Source organism: Rhopilema esculentum, chromosome 21 (genome assembly GCF_057945365.1).
Source record: "Rhopilema esculentum isolate cy_ngs chromosome 21, ASM5794536v1, whole genome shotgun sequence".
Classification (NCBI taxonomy): domain Eukaryota; kingdom Metazoa; phylum Cnidaria; class Scyphozoa; order Rhizostomeae; family Rhizostomatidae; genus Rhopilema; species Rhopilema esculentum.
In genome coordinates this window covers 2,559,684-2,577,223 of record NC_142835.1, presented here as the reverse complement: position 1 = coordinate 2,577,223, position 17,540 = coordinate 2,559,684, and the positions used below count along the sequence as shown (strand labels likewise).

The following is a 17,540-nucleotide window of genomic DNA, read 5'->3' as shown; positions in this document are numbered from 1 at the left end:
CAAAGGCGTCCGGGAATGAGGCAATTAAAGGTGACTCGGAATCGTGGTGCTTTTATGCTGTGAAAGAGGCATGCTAAATAGGCCTTTCTCTTTCAATGTGGTTGAAATGACGTCGAAGCGCACTGGATAGTTGCAGCCCACTTGTAGCATGTTGCCCAGTTGATTATCTATTTTGTAGAGGCAAAGAAGGGTTTCCTGGTTTTCATTCGCACCACAAAAAGTTTTCCTCAAATTTCGGAGAGGCTGGCCGCTTCTATTGACCCTGAACTAGAACAAAATAAGATTTTCCTCTTTGGGCAACCTCAAACCCCTCAAACAAAACTAAGTTGAAGGGCCAGATGATGGTTGCCGAGGCTCCAATTTTTGGATAATCTGAGGCTTGCATGTTTTTATTTCAACATTGCTTATTCTTCAATTGCATGCTTATGAATTATTTTTAGGGCAGTCAAATAACAGTTTACATTAAATGTTTTGGATACATAGTAGATCAGCTTTAAAAATTTTGCTCTTTTTGTTAACAAGAAAGAGAACTTTCAAGAAAACTTCGTTTTCCATCCAGTTGTTCATCTGATGAGGCTTGGCATGTTCAAACGTTGTTCTTACTTGTTGGCAATTCAAGCCTAGGTCTTCTTATAAAGTTTATTCTTATAACGAAAAAAGAGTGCATCATCGGGGAAGCCTGCGCTCAAAGAGGGCAACCGGGGGCAAAGCGCCAAGAAAAAGGGCAAAGCAATTGTAAAACGAAGGAAAATGCTCAATTTGGCAAGGGCAAGGGTACCACTGCCCTCGCTGCCCCTCTGGTGCAGGCGTATTTGTTTATCATGCTTATGCTTGAATTCTGCAAAGATTTTCGGTTGCTCCCTCCTGAAATGTATGACATCTAGATGGTATCGGTCTTGGGGATATCAAGGTATCGTGCTGTGCTCAAGATAACCTCTTTCTACCTTTTTGTTTGTTGTGAAAAATATTGCTTATCTTTTCTAAACCGAAAGTTGGTCCTTTCATGCACGTAATTGGGAGCCCTTGAAAAATTGAAAGTTCTAATTCAGAGTCGTTTGTACACGAGCCTGTTCTTTACGCATCCAACTGAAAACGGTTTTATTGTACGAGACAATCCTCCACTGTGGACTTTTGTTGACGTCATATTGTTGTCAATGAGTTCAGTTGTTCAAAGCTCTTCTCTGAAGATCCAGCCACTGACTGCACCTCATCTAGCTATCAGTGTGGGATAATAATTATTATAACAGTCCTGTGACAACATGGTTTCGAGACTACCTGACCTGTGCTGGATAATACAACTCTTCGTTTGAATAGTGCGATGGATGTAATTGCCGATCGTAGTCTTGCTAGATGCACTGAAAAGCCAACAGGGGCCGTTAATGGCATGCATTCAGGACAGAAACTTGCGCAAAAGAAATTCTTGAACTACATTTTAGAGGATTTTGATATTTCAACAGTTATAGGTAAGCAATTTTATGTTTCTTATGTATCATATGCTTTTGTTTTTGAACAGTTTTGACGCGGAAATTCTACCGTCGAGTTTGTTTTTTACCTAACTAATTTATGTTCGATTGATATTTGTAAATATAGACATTTCTTTGGTTTTGTAACCCCAAATCGTAGTTTAATTGTGTTTCCTACTTCAGGGTAAGCCTACCGACTTTACTTCACGCCAGACGTCTTACATTTTTCACGCGCCCCCTGGACTCTCGCATTCCTGGGTTCGTTCTTGTGAACCCTGTTAACGGAATATTTAATAATGCTGAGAAACAAAATGAAGGCTTAAAGCCACTTCTTATATTCTAAAGCCCTAATTCCATGCTTGACAAACTCACATTTTCTTTAATTAAACAACTTCATAATTACCGGCAAAGACCTTGGATTAAATACATCTTTCTTTATTAACTTCTTGTGTCTTCTTTATTAAATTTCATATGAGATAATATCAATTTAATCCATAACTGATGTTAGTTTTGGAATTGAGTTTTAACTTGACATGCAAGTTAAGTAAACCTGGTGGTCAATTCAGCAAAATAACATCAACAAAGCTCTCGTGCGAAAAACATGACCTGGCGATAAACTCCTTCTATGTTTTGTAATGTTTTGATAGATAATAGAATCGTGTTTGATTTTTCTTTTAACGAACTTTGCTTTGAGATACGTTTCTCAATAGAACTGAAAGAAAAATTTATAAATTTCATGAGTTAAGCAGCTGTTTTTTTTGAAGACGGTCTTTAAAGAACACCAAACGTGGTGTTGGAAATAACGATCTAATGAGAAGCCTCGCGTATTTAATACCGAGATGACGAAGAATGCGAATTTATCCAGGAAAGTAAAACATGTTATGGTATAAATGACATAATAAAAACTTAAAAAATACGATGAAGTATACAGTCAAAGCCTGTGAACCCTCTTCGTTTTTGTTTTTTTTGTATCTTGCAATTTTTTTCCCCTATTTTTAGTTTTTATACATATTTGTCATGCGTTCAAATATTACAAAATGAAGCTCGAAAAGAGCACTTTTTACCTGGATTTATAGACTGCGATTAGTAAATAATATAGTTATTGTTTAGTTAGGCTAGCTACTGTGTTTGATTCCGTCATTATTATCATCATCATCATCATCATCATCATTGTTGCTATTTCTTCGATGCTAAAGTACTTTTTACATCTGGTTTTTAGGCCTATGAATATTGCTTCCTTAAGGTCGGCATGCATACAGCATATTTAACCCTGTTTTTTCTCGTTCATCGTCAAATTTTTTATCGTCAATTTCCTCCTATCCATTACCGTGTCCATCGCTCCGCTAAATTGTATTGAAGTCAAGGACCGAGATACAACGTTTTGTTTGGGGGCCAACCCTGATAAATAGGTGCAACAACAGCCATATTTTACAAAATAAAAGGTCCTTGATTGAAGTGGCATGGAAATAAGAGAACCAAGGGCCACTGTTAATGTCTAAATGAGATGGCCTGTTTATTTCAAAGCATGACATCCTTGCTAGCATGGACGGCAGTAGCATTTCAAAGGCTCGGGAGAAAGTGGTAATTTTAGAAAAGATCTGAAAAATGTTTCTTCTTAGAAAAGGGACATTTTGTTAAAAGTTTGGGTGATGTCCTTCCCTGCTAGTGCCCAGAATAAACAACTTTTGAGTTTCACAGTTTTAGACATTTTATGCGTGGGGTTTTACCATTACACGATCATATGGTACGGGAGAGGGTTTGATATTTGATGATCGATTCTTTTAGAATCTCAAATTTCTTGCAAATCCTATACATATGATTAATAATTCTTCGCAAACCGACGTCAACACACTAAATAATGGTCCCCATTTACAGCTTAAAACTTTTTCATAAACAGATCTACAGTTTCGATTTAAGAATATCAAAAGGGAATCAGACCCATCCTTCTTTTAGACCACGCTCCTGTTATATTTTTATAGTTTTATTTTTGCAAATCAGTCAAAAAGTATGCATGTTGTTTATTTTTGCATAGTAGAACCATAGAACCATTCCATCTAGATGGCGAAGTCCATCCGTAGATCCGTGCTGTCTAAATCCATAACAACACAATAGAATAACTTCAAAATATATCTGGACTTAAGACAACACGCTAACCAGAGACAAAGCCCCAAATCCGTCGACTTGTTCCAGTAACCTGGAAGATTATTAGCCTAAACAAACTCATAAAAGAAAACCTGCTCAAGGAGCAAATAAAAATCCGTTTATTGACATCGGACTAACGATTTACGGTTTTTTTGTCTCGATTTTTTGAAATTGAAAAGCACAGTTGAAGCTTTTTAGATAACATGTAAACATTTCAGACGATTGGAAAATGCTTCATACTGAATGTGACTTCACCTTGTATTTGTCAATAAAATGTTGTCTCATTTGACTGTTGTTAGATTAGGTGCCTTACCCTCCACTAAACCGTGGGCAGTGAATAAATTATATGCTATTTTTCTTTATCATATACACTTTCTTAATATGTTCATTTTCATAATTGTTAAATAAACCGTAGTCTCAATCGTTGAAAACCTTAATTCTTTCCTGAAAGCAAAACAACTTTTGCCATCTTTGGTTTTTGCTACACAACATTTTAGTACTGATGTTGTCTTCATTTTCTTCACCAATCGAAATTATCTTATTTCTCGTTTGTTTCTTGAAAACGACTCTTTGCAATCTAAGGTTATACCTAGGCAGCCTATTCAAAAACTTTCCTGTCTTCTGTCCTGTCTTTATTGAGCTCGAAGCTGTGAGATGGAAGATGTAATGTCATTTCATTAGGGCATTTCTTAACAAACACGCAGGCTACAGGTGACTATCAGGATGTGACCGTGAATTGCAACGATCTCGGTATCGTGGAGGCCTCGATTTCATATCACTGCATTGAACTCTTGTACAAAGCAAGACGGTTCTGTTGATTCTTATTTCTATTCTAGATGATACACTTCAGTCACTGACAGTGATGTCAGCCGGCCAAAATGCTTTAACATATTATCATGGATTGCAGCTGCCACTCAGCGCTAATACAAACAATCAACTTTTACATTAAGCATGTACTCACGTTATTTAAAATGTTTTCTAAGTCAAGACTTTCCTAGGATTATCTATTTTGACTTTGTCTCCTTTAGAACCTGTGGCGCTACTGTTTCAAAGCTCAGCTTGGTTTTAGGCCATTGTTTGACCCTAGCCCTCTCTTGTCTGTCGTTCATTTTCCCACGAGAACCCAGTATTCTGACATTCCCATAAGCTGGCTATTTCTTTTGATGATAGTAGGTGCTCTGGTAAGTTTTGCGATCATTGGAAACTTCTTTGATGTAACAAGGGGAAAAAGAACAATTTAAGAGGAAGAAGTCATTTTAGGTTTTTCGGCAAAAATGCTTGATACCTTGTAAGATGATTTAACATTTTGGCATATATATGGTGCCTGATCTTCGCATTAAACGTGAATTTCGTAGTTGCAACTAAGAACTGTCCTGTTCATTACACTGTACAGCTCTGCCTAAAGATTGCATTGAGCACGATATAACAGACCGGTAAACAAGAATTTTTATCACACATTTTCATTTACGCAAAGTTGTTAACAGTGAAGACAAATCTTCTAAAGTTTGCTTTGATTTGCTTTACAGCGCCTGCGTCAAAGTTCATCTTATAAAGAAAGGCAAACTATAGACATTTGACCACGCCCCTTTCATTTCTATCAATTCATTTGTATGAAACACGACTCACAAGTGTCTTAGGCCTGTTTTATTGATGCTTTTTTTCAAATCGTATCAAGTTAAAAACTTTTACAAAGATCTGAGTATATATCTAATGTTGATTCCATAGTCTGCTTTTTGGAATTTATTACCTGTACGGTACAACGTTTATTCTATCGATATTTCACTCAATAAAAAGCTTCAGCGAAGGCATGTGCTGATTATCTCTAATCAACTACTCTCAAAAATGTCCTTACATCATGGGCTCCGACAAAGATTGAAAAGTGGGGGGGGGCAAGGGAAAATTTAACACCCATAACAAAAGATTTTGAAAAGAACTCTATTGTTTTTGCAGAAAAGTAGGAGGGCCAAGGCCCCCGGCCCCTCCTTCGTCGGAGGCCCTTTACATGTACATTAACAATCGAAATAATTTCTTCAAAAAGTTGCCATGATTGAAAATTCTTATGTCCTTGAATTAACTCGTATTCGTTCGAATCATTTTTTTTCGATCCCATGTATCAGCAAGCAGTCAGATGAAAGAAACTCTTTGATGAGTAAAGGTTCTTTGCGTTTCAGAGTGTTAAGATTATGGAACTTCCGTGTTCGGCCTATCTTGAAGCGGCGCCTTTTCTATTGCCACACTAGAATCTCCGCGCCCGTTTATGATACATCAATTATGTCTCAAATCAAGACGATTGTTGTCTGTAATTTCCTCCAACCGCTATTTTGTTCCAATGACGACTTTGCACGCGGATTGTGGCATCGTTCTTCATAAAAGCCCACGATTAATACCCTAAATTAAGTCATACCTATAACCGAGATAAGGGCACACGCTTTGATCTATTACACGAAACTGTAACTAATTTGTGGCGACAATTTGCTCGTTTGTTTGATAATCAACCCACTAGAATTTCGACTTACGTCACGATAATGTTTCCTTTCAAACTTACAAACCCTTAGAACGTTAGCAACATTTATTACAAAATGTTTAAGGCTCCAAGACTTGCAGAGTGGGCTCTCGTCTGTGACCCCATCTTCAAGTGTTCCCTTTATTAAATACACTCCGTATTCAAATGTCTCCGTATTCATTTGCGTTTTCAAATGCATACATTTCGGCAAAATGTATCAGGGAAAGTAAGGCAACAACGATGACCAAATTCTAATCGTCAAATTTCAATAAAAATTTTGATAAAAATTTCGAAAAATAGATAGCAAAAACCACCTTCGTTTCACGATTCTGACCCCATTTAACTTCTGAAGAACGTATTGAGCCTCGCTTGCATCAACACGGATTTCTGTTAACGAGGCACCGAGAAAACCAGTATAATCTGCCGGTGGAAGTAGTTAACTGTTCGCATCAGCATTTATGTAGACTGCAGCTACCTTTTGAGATTTGACACTTTTCCACCGTTGTTTACTGCTCGTAGTCTCATCAGTACATTTTTTCTTTTAGGTTCTGGCACGTTTGCCCGCGTTTTTCTCGCGCAAGACACAAAAGACAATGCGTATTACGCTTTGAAAGTTATGAAAATAAAAGCTATGATTAAAATGAATCAAGTACAACATGTGAATAATGAACGGAGAATCATGATGGAATGCGATTGTCCTTTCATAGCAAAATGGTAAGATTGAAAAGTCTTTTTAGTTTCATATATTACAATGCCGCATTGTCCCATCCTCGCACCCACAGTCAAACTGTATTATTGATTGGCTGTTATGTGGATAACCATTGCCCAAAAGGCATTTGAGAATGGGAGAGATAGATAAGCTGCCCAGTTTCAATGCTGGCAAAGGAGGGTAGAGGGCAGAGTATATGGTTGGTTTTTGGAAGTCTTCCTGCTTAGGATTACTTAAGTCTCAAAAAATTCCATGGAAGGGTATGGAAACCAAAGATATTTTAAGTAGTTGTTACAAAAACTAATGACAAAGGCTTGAAATGGGTTTATCTCCTAATTTTCCTGTTCCTTGATCGGGTATGATAACAGTTTCTCGTGCTGCACGTCCTTGTACGCAAAGGGAGTCAAGCCTTCCCCCCCCGAGGCAAAGCCAAAGGATTTAACTGATTGGAAGTTTACTCTGAAGTGCACGGGGGTATAGGTTAGGGTATCTCTATCGATGTTTCTTTATATGTATTTTGTGCAAAGCAAGAGTTAAATAACATTGTTTTTGGTATCGAAATGCTTTTACGTTGACCCATAAAAGGCGTGGCGAAGATACTTCCCGGCTCTTGTTTTTCTCAATTTCTCTACACAGGCAATGCCCTTTAACTACTCATTGCCAAGCTTCTCAAAATCTCAAAGCGAGCTTTCAAGCGACAATCAAAAGAATAATTCTTTCTGAATGATCCCCAACTGTTGAATTATTGTGTTTTGCAAAGGAAAGCCACCTGTTTTCTACTTATTCACATAGTTACCAAAATCCTATCTATTCATACCAGCATTCCTCTCCCTTTTATTAAACATGGGATTTTATTATTTCCACGCGTGCATTCTTCCTTAACGGATCCTCTTCGTTTCGAGATATTTGTAAACATTTTGTCGTTTAAAGGTCGCGTTTTTCGAGTATTTGATGCAACAGATACACCTTACAGAAATTGATATTTTCAATGGATGTCTGAAACAACATCCCCCTCTTAAAGTCTTACAGTATCACGACTAAAATAGGTTTAAATTCGGTCTTTTTCCTCCCAATGCCATCATTAACTTGATGGTCATAGAACAGAGTGATGTCTCGTAGTGAAGTCTCAATCTTATTTGTTTCCCAGCCCATAAACGAGTTACACGAAACTGGCTTAAAAAGCCTATATTGAAGGCTTTTGAGGTTTTCTTTAGAAATTATGGCCCTCGAAAATGAATGTGTTTACATTTGTAACTACACTCTTTTTTATAAGAACCAGAAAATTTAAGTTCAGGCTGACTGTTTTTAATTTTTTTTAAAATCTGAGGCTAGATTGTTCTTTATTTGTTAAGTTAATAGGGTGTTATCAGTGTGATTGCTAGCTTTTTCGCTCTAGGGAGGTGTTCAGGCCTCATTTGCCAACCTTTGCCAACAAAAATTCACCGAAAAAGCATCCACACATGGCAAAAAATCTTTGCAACATGGATGAAACGTTGCTAAAAACTACATTTTACAGTAACTCGGCCTCAGCTTGTTCTTAATTTGTTCTTAACTTTTGACCAATTTTGAGGCTCGTGTTCTTATAAAATTATTCTTATAAAAAAAGTGTATTTTATGGTACTTTTAATTTAGTTGATCTACCTTAGTTTATCCAGACTGAATTTCACCCTTACACGCTAAAACAAAATACTGAATGATAAGAAATGGGTTCATCTCTGGGGTGTCAACCGCTATTTTCACCTCGAAGGAGGAGAGAGGGAAAGAAAAGTCTGCACGCAGGTTATAATTCATACTGAAGATAAAAAATTCAAGAGCTTCTTCGAGATTTCGATATGAAACGGGTCTTATGTTATGACATAATTATTCTATTGCATATGTTCATATAACTCTCTGGTCTTTGAAACAATGAACATCTTGTGGTGGTGGACAGAGTTACATCATAATTCGGCTTGTTTTGTCTGGTGAATCATTTTATCGTAATTCACAAATCCAATTTACCAAGAAAATTGGTTCTGTTTAAAAAGGCTGATTTGCTTGTAAAAGGCCTTTATCGAGAAAGGTTAGATAAGCCAGGATATGAGGGTCAGAAGCCGTTTTACTCGGTATGGTCAACAAATTGCATTGCGTGTTTGGGTGTATGGATTGAAGACTAGGGCAGCCTTTTCTGCTACAGAATTCTCACATTGAGCCCTATCTCTCGTAATTAGGTTTGTATTCCTTGAAAAGACAGTGACTTGAAAATCTCATTAGGAACTGAAAACCAGAGACTATGATTAAGCTGATTACTGAATGGAAGCCCAATCGATGAATGGTTAAGTGAATAAACGAAAATTTGAAAAAAAATTTATTGTACATAGAACAGTGTTTATTCACGATCTAAAATCAAAATTAAATTGGGCTAATGCAATACACTTCTACCTAGCCTTTTTGATACAAATTCTAAAGCAATTTTTAACAGGGATCAAAAGGCTATCGGGAAAGCTTGAAAAAGTATTTTATTTTCATGAAATGAAAATTAATAATGATTAATGAAGTCTCTTCTGCTAGGTCATCAGTCACGACTATTTTCTATGTCTTCGACAACCAGGTGGTTTTAGGGTATCTCGTCAACGTGAATTAAAACTTTATATTATCTAACCTAGTTTAGTTGTTATTGTATTAGTGTATTTATTAATGAACTTAAAAATCAACCTGACAAGATATTTACTGACAAAATATAATGTATTTTGTCTATTTAAAGATAGATATTTAACATATTTTCACTTGCAGTTGATTTATCGTACATATGTTTGTTTGTGTTTCCGTTTGTTTCATACATTTACTGCTAATATTGCCGTTTATAAATGTACTAGGAAATATACTAATCATATTTGTATTTTTACCAAGGCATGATATATTTGACAAAGTTTGTAAGATAGAATGGTTGGTGAAGTTGATTGCTGATACAATGTAGTGAAGTAGCCCAACAGCTTACAATAATTTCAATATAAAAACAAATGTTTAAGCAAGAAAACATTTAGAAATAAAGATCAATACATAAAAATAACGGTTGTCAGCAATAAGATACAATCTGTTTCACATCATTATTCCAAAACATCATGCAGCTCGAAGCATTTTTTAACCTCATTAAGACGTTTATTTTATTACAAAATAGGCATTTATATTTTTTTCTTGTTGCTCAACTTTGTTACTTCAACTGCCTTACTTTCACCTATGATTCTTGCCAAATGTTTTGGTCTGCTCCTTGAGATTTCTACAAATGGTTGGTAGCAACTGTTCACTCTCCCTGCAAGCAATGTTGTTTCCTATTACTTTCGTCGCTTTATTGTTTTTTTAGTTTATTGCCATCAGTGACGATAGTTATAACTTAATTACTCTATAAACAACAGTGTTTTTAAGAGAGATGATTCAGTGTATGTTCCTGTTATCGGGGACTGTTAAAATTTTCACAAAAACTCTTTGCTAGAGTTCTTCCAAGAACTTTCTGTAGAGATTTAGATTTATACTTTTTCACCCCTGAGTTTTTTACCTTTTTCTCGAACATGGGCCAACTTGCTTAGAAAAAACATTGCCATTTTGTTTAGCCTCGTTCGCCCTTGATGGTCTCTGTACTGGATCAATTGTCGTCGGTTTTTATTGCTTTTGGCGTAAAAGTGTAAACGGGGCCTAGTCATTGACAATTAATTACAATGTTCCGTGCTACCAATTCCTTGGTTTATATATTCTAAAAACATCAAATTTACATATGTTAACTTGTATCCTTTTATATGTTTCAGTTTCTGGTCATGCCGCTCAAATTCCTGCATCTTTATGTTATTCGAATACCTACCAGGCGGAGAACTTTTCACATTTTTGAGAAATAAAGTGAAATTCAAACCGGCAGATGCAAAATTTTACGCGGCAGAGACTACGCTTGCTTTAGAGTATCTACACGAAAAGGACATTGTTTATAGGGACTTAAAACCTGAAAATATTTTGCTGGATCACGAAGGCCATGTCAAACTAACGGACTTTGGATTTGCTAAAGAGCTAACTGATATGTAAGTATTGATGTAATCAGCATTTTGAAACTTGTTTGTGTAGAATATCCCCGCGCTGAATTCCCTTACATTTATTTCTGCTTAAAGGTATAAGTGAAATAAAACTTGATTTAACTATTTCTTGCATCGCTGTTCAAAAATGCACAAAAGAGAGTATCACCCACAATACCTGTGTATCTGTGTTGTAATAAAGGCTGCCTCTTTTACTCTACTTTTCATAGAAAATAAGCAACTTTGTACAAAATATTGCCTTCTCAAACTTTTTACTTTAACCGTTACACTCATTTTTTTATAAGAAACAAAGGTCGATTTTGAGTACTCCAGTTTCTTAACGTTTTGGAAATTTAATTACTTGTTGTTTCTTAAGAGTTTCTTAATTAAGATGTCATGAATGATGTTATGAAATGTTCGTGATCTTTTTAATCACGTCAAGAGATTCGCTTCCGTTCTGATGCTGTATTTAGATGTGGGAAGTATATTTTTATCCCTTGTGTCTTAAATTCTAGGCCAACAAGGCAACCGTGTTCTTGGATTTTACAAAATTTCGTTGTTCTCAGTTTTATCACGATTTAATACTTTCTTGACTTTTTTGCTTCGAGTACTGAAGTTTCTTAATTTTCTCTGACTGTCCAGTACTCGTTTCTTATAGCCAGTTTCTTATAAAAAAATGAGTGTATTGATTAAGAGCGCTAGGTAGTTTTATCAGCTATAGGAATTCCAAAGTCATTCAGATTTTTGCTCTGTAAGGTATGACGAATTTGACAAAATCCTTTTTGTTCCAAAGTCTATGAATAATCAAAATAACCTTTTCTTACTCATAGCCTATTTGAAGAGAACTTAGCTGCGGAGCAAGCCTTTGTTTATATAAAGAGGAGGACATTAGCCTACTTTTTAAAACAATGTCAAGTCAATGTAAAGTATTTACAGTATGTTCAAAAAGTCCCTGTTCTTTCTTGTCAAGTACGGGTCTTCACATTTCATATCAATCCGATTGCTCCAACTTTCTTTTTGGTTCACTTCCCAGAAACCCTGAAATGTTCATTTCGCGGCTAACAACGTTGCTTCTACTCAAATTCATGATTTTGCATCTCCGCAGGACTTGGACACTGTGTGGCACCCCAGAATACATTGCACCAGAAGTTATTCAAAATAAAGGACATAGTTTTTCTGTTGATTGGTGGGCATTAGGAATCCTTATTTTCGAAATGCTTGCTGGGTATGCTACCTTTCCTTGTTTTGCTATACTTCGATGTTATGTATTTTTTTCTTAAAATAGGTCAATATGTCTTATTGGCAAAGTTGATTTTTTCCTGATTATTTATTTGTTACTGGTTGTTCAGCTCTAGATAAAGTAGGGAAGGCAGAAATAGTCGCATAATTTATTTGTGGAAAACGCTGAAAAGCTGCAATAGGCCAATTAAGGCCAATTTGCCAGAATGCTATTTAAGTGAGGAAGTGAAGAGCAATGATAATTAGTGAATAGTTGAATGATCCTTGCCTCAATGGAATGCCAAGACCCATTTTGTCAAGAGAGTGAACGATAAATTGTTTCGGCTATTCATTACCTCATATTTTCATTGCAACGCGACAACGGTGGCTTAAACTGTAAAAACAGAATGCACCAATACTTATTACCAATACTTGTGAGGGAAAAAAATTGGTCTGAATTAGATGTAAAAAGAGTAAAAATAGGCAACAGCTTATTGGCTGAGACAAGGGCAGGCAATTGGATATGGATTGGAGACAATTTCACCAATAAAAAAGAAATTAGGCTGAATAGGTATCATTTTATCCTCATTCACTCTCCTTTGTCTTTTTTCACGCTTTTTTACTCTATTTTACCCACTTTTACACTCGACTAACTCTTCCATTGCAAATTTCCCTATCTATCCTGATTCTTGGTCATTCTCACTTTATGCATTAAGCTCTAAAGCTTTGTAGAATTATTTCAAGAAACAGTTCACTCCAAAAAGACTTTTCTTGGCCTGTTTTTTCTTGCACTAATGCGAGTGTTTAATAAAACACTTTTGCTGTTGACAAGAATCTTTCCCATAGCGTAGATTTCAGTTATGTGCCACACATCACTAAATCTATGTGCAGACACATTTAATTAATTTTTCACTGCTAACTTTTTTAATAACATAGGTTAATTGCATTCAGTTTTCGCCACCAATTGTTCGACTGTATTCCTGTTTCTTAATGGTGATAAGCTATGCGAAATCTCTACTTAAATATTTACCGTCTCTCTGTTCGTTATAAAGAGATTTAACGTCGCCATTCTCAATTTTATAGGATCCCACCATTCACGGATGAAAGTCAATTTGGAACGTACGAAAAGATATTAGAAGGGCACATCATTTGGCCTAAAGCCTTAGAGGACCAATTAGAGCAGTATGATTCCTATTACTTATATTTGTGTCCAAAACGCTGCTCCTTGACAACAACTCATTTCTATAAGAGATTTTTCTCTGAAATTGGCAGTAAATTTCAGTTAGACTTTCTTTCGGAGATTACCTGCACGAAGCAAATTCTTACTTTTTCATAAATTGCTTGTGTAGGTGCCACGGAGTTGGAGGGGATGCTGGGCGTATCCCGTAGTAAATGTTGGGTGACACGCCCTTTTATGTTACTCTTTGCCTCATTTCAGAGTTATGTCGCTCTAATAGTGCTATTTTCTACAGGAAATATTTGAAATAATGTTACTTGCTCTTGATCAATACATTTATATCTATGCATTGACAAAAGTAAGAGATCCCCTTGACGTCGTTACTGAGTAAAGTATTTTCAGCTGGATCCCTGAGTAAAGGGTTTTTGAGATTCTTTGTTGAAAGCATTTAAAAGTAGAATGTCTGAGTATCAAGAAAAAATCTCTTGCATTCATCACTGCTGCTAAGAAGTCTCTAAATCAAGCTATGTTAGCTTTTTTTGTACCGAGTGAGTGAATATTTTGACAACTTAGGCCACACAAGTTTGAAAAATATCTCGGTAAATAATTCGATAGAAATTTATGTTGATTTGACTTATATGCAAATTTTGTAGCAATTTTCTTCAGAAAAGTATTAACTCAGCACAAGTAAAAGAAGAAAATATATGAACAATCTTTTGACAGGCAAGCGGCACTGATTGGTCAACCTTTCATGTGCTCGCGTTTCTGATCGGCCTATTTCGATCCACAACTGGGTATATATATTTCCTAGCGTAGAGTTTTTGATATATGTTCTGACGCCTTATACTCTGAAGAGTGTCAGACGAAAAGCTTTAGTTTACTAAGATGTTTGCTTTTTTCAAAGAAAATATATGTGGAAAATTTAGATTATTGAGATACTTCTAGCAAGTGATGAACAGTTAGTGAACAATTATTAGGAAATCGCCATTTTCTCATTATTATAGGTTCATTTCCCAGACTCAGCTAATCTCACCACCGTCTAAAAAGACAATTTTTTCAGATATCTTTATTTGCTTATCCATGTTGCTTGGATTATAATGAGAGAGATAAAAATTTTCTGTCATATTTTCGTTTCCAATAGCAATGACTTTGCTAATAAACCAAGCTATCTCTGTGGTTTTCAAGATTAGATTCATGATGTGAGATAAAATCTGATGAGACCAATGAATCGTAGTAGGGATGTGTATAGCTGGATTTAGTAGAGACATAGAGGAGCAGAGTTAAATGTAAGGGGAGCTAGGGATGACACAAGTCATTGACCTGCCTCTAACTGCAATTAAGTTAAATTCATTTCATTCATTTCATTTCATAGGGAACCCCTCTGCAATGTTGATTTTTTTAGCCTATTTCTGTATAATGATCAAGTTCTTTGCTTTTTTCGTAAAATTCGTATGTAATTCATTCTGAAATTGCCCTCATTCACTGATGTAACTAAAAACCTTCCTTGACGATTGTTTTTCAACTACAATTCCTCAAATGACCCTATAGAACTTATGCAAGTTACGTTCTTTTCTCACGATATATCATTTCATTCACAAGATTAGCAAGAAATTCAAAACTTGGCCTAATCACTTGATTCATCTGGCTTGTTCGGCTAAGATCTGCATTTAAGCCGTCATTTAGATTGAATTTTTTGTAGGGATTTGATTTCAAAGCTGCTAGTTCCAGACAGGACAGCTAGGCTTGGGGGAGCCAAGGTAAATATATTTCAAGCGCCTTGAGCTGCATTGTTTCAAGTTCCATGTTTCTGTTCACGCTTTCAAAAAGATGTTTTTCATGAAATCTTTCTTCCAGCATGCAGAAAGACACTGTCTTTTCAATTTAGGCCGTTATCAAGTTTTGTCACTACAACTGGCAGTCTCCAGTCATATTTAATAGTGTCACTGTTTGGTGGTCTGGAAATGGTTAAACCAGGCCAGAGGCCAATCTGTGAAGAGACCGCAGAACGTGTTGCAGAATTGGCTGAGCTGAAGCTTTCTTTAACATACAGCTTGGGGAAGAAGTGGCGCAGTAGATCATTAATTGCTTTTAAATTTTTAATTAATCAAGAATAGTTATAGCACCATCCTCTCCTATTTCCACAATCTATAGGTTTAATGGTAATCTGAAATTGAAGAAGGATGGACAATTCTTTTATTCGTTCCCTGCAATCTGCTGGTTTTATCAATCTTATTTTAACTAGGTCTCCATCAGATTTCTCTGTATATTAGATCATGGGTTTCTTTTTCATGCAGGGCGGGGCCGAGGAAATAAAAGGTCATAGCTGGTTCAGTGACGTCATTTGGTCAGATGTTTTCAATAGAAGAGTTAAAGTATGTAACCATTCATGTACCCTTTCATTCCTTCTATGTGGGTTACGTATTTTTCGATCAACTTGAATTTGGTTTACGTTATCACCCTCGCCTTCCCACATAAAAATGAAATGACAGAATAGTCTTTGTTTCAGCATCTCGCTTTGATCTCCACCTCTTAGTTAATCTGCCTCTTCCTCCACCAAAAGATCATAGTTAAATAACCTTAATTCAAATTATGTTGATTTCTGATCTCAGAAACTAAAGGCTGGCTACTTTACCTGATCTATAAAACTGGACATAAGCTGGAAACATAAAGTTTTAAATGTCTGCATAAGCTTTCTAATTTGCATCCATGTATTCACCAAAGTTTCAAAAAGCGTCTTTATGTTTGGGCTAGGCAATTACTGTGAAGGATTTTGCTTCCGCACGGGATGAACTGTTGCATTTCAGAATGTTTGTAATGACGTATTTTCTTTCTCTCTAGCCTCCAATTTTGCCAAAAGTGGCACATCCAGGCGACACTAGTAACTTTGATGACTACAGTGACGATGAATGGGCGGAGGATGCTCCGGAAGCTTCAAAGCAAGATATAGACCTGTTTCAAGGTTTCTCTTTCGCCTCGTCGATACAATGAAGAGCATTCATTTGCAGATTAGTATCTCGTTTATTCCAACGTGGGAAATGCATGGACAAATGAACTGTGCGCATTTCCTATCTGAAAGACGTCGAGATCATTCAATGAGTCTATTTCAGCATTCAAGAAGAACTAACGAATGGACGTTAAGCGACCGACTGCTTTCGGTGTAAAGCCTGAACATTTGGTTAATGAATTCTTATAGCTATCTCAATCATATAGCTTATAAAGTTCTTTGTGTTCCTTTGGTAAAGGGTGTCTCTCTTTGCATGACAAATTATAGTGGAAAAACTATAATTTGTCAGTGTAAAAAATATATGTGTTAGGGTTGAAGGCTCCGTAAATCTGGAAATTGTGAAACAATAATACTTCAGCTAGAGTCTGGATATGCAGTTTAGCCCGGCAGAAAATCAACATGTCACGCCACCCGAGTCTAAGAACCACCCAAGTCCAGGGGCGTAGTGCTAGGGGAGCCCCTTTTTAATGCCGAAAAGTAGCCATTTTCTACTCTTGCTATTGTTTTTGCAGCAATTTTCACAAGAGTTCCCCTTGTTATTTTGATAGCACTACACCCCTGCCCCAGTCTAAGAAGATTTAAATTTGTGATTGGCCAGACATCTTGCATTTTCAAACTCTCCCACAAGTAAAAGAATGCCCACTTGTAGAAGATTCTCAAGGATCAAACGTAGCAATACTAGCAATTGCTCTTGAACCAAGATAAAGTGTGAGCAAAATAACATCTAGATTCAAGCTCTTTGAATATTGTTTATTGTAGAAGTAAAGCAGTCGAAGTTTTCTAAAGCATTAACACTTTTGACGAAAAGCTTTTTGTTACATATGTAATATAACGTTTTGCTCCACACAAATCAAAGAAGTATTAATGCATAGCATCTTCGTGTTTCTACATTTGCAACTTTTCTTTTGTAAACAGTCATACTGAAGCAACTACAAGGGCAATAGTGATGAAGTAGCTCCAATTTCTTTCTTTAAAGTGATGCAGCTGAAGTATGGACTGAAAAGAGTGTGATTAAAAACCGTTATAATTCTCCTTTAAGAAACTGTGTTATAAGAAGCCTTTGCCTGGTGTTTTTAAATGAAACACCTGTATACAAGAAATTCTCTAGGTTGATTCATGAAAAAGTATATATTTACATTGCATGATTCTTTATACTATGCAAAATGCGCTTCTAAGAAAAGATGTGCTGTCCAGTTATCACAATTTCGGCAAGTATATGCCTATGCGGAAGTTTTCATGATATTTACCAAAACTAAACTTTAGTCTAAAAACGAGCAGACGAAATCTGGTTTT

The 17,540-nt window shown here is 36.1% G+C and overlaps 1 protein-coding gene across 1 annotated transcript; it reads left to right on the top strand.

Moving 5' to 3' along the window:
• Window positions 1-937: 937 nt before the first annotated feature.
• Window positions 938-17,119, top strand: LOC135684133 (cAMP-dependent protein kinase catalytic subunit PRKX). Its single transcript, XM_065199542.2, has 8 exons — window positions 938-1,463; window positions 6,654-6,822; window positions 10,594-10,857; window positions 11,954-12,073; window positions 13,150-13,248; window positions 14,943-15,000; window positions 15,538-15,615; window positions 16,082-17,119. Exons 1-8 carry the CDS (start codon window positions 1,319-1,321, stop codon window positions 16,229-16,231), a joined length of 1,083 nt encoding a protein of 360 aa, XP_065055614.2. The 5' UTR covers window positions 938-1,318; the 3' UTR covers window positions 16,232-17,119.
• Window positions 17,120-17,540: the final 421 nt, after the last annotated feature.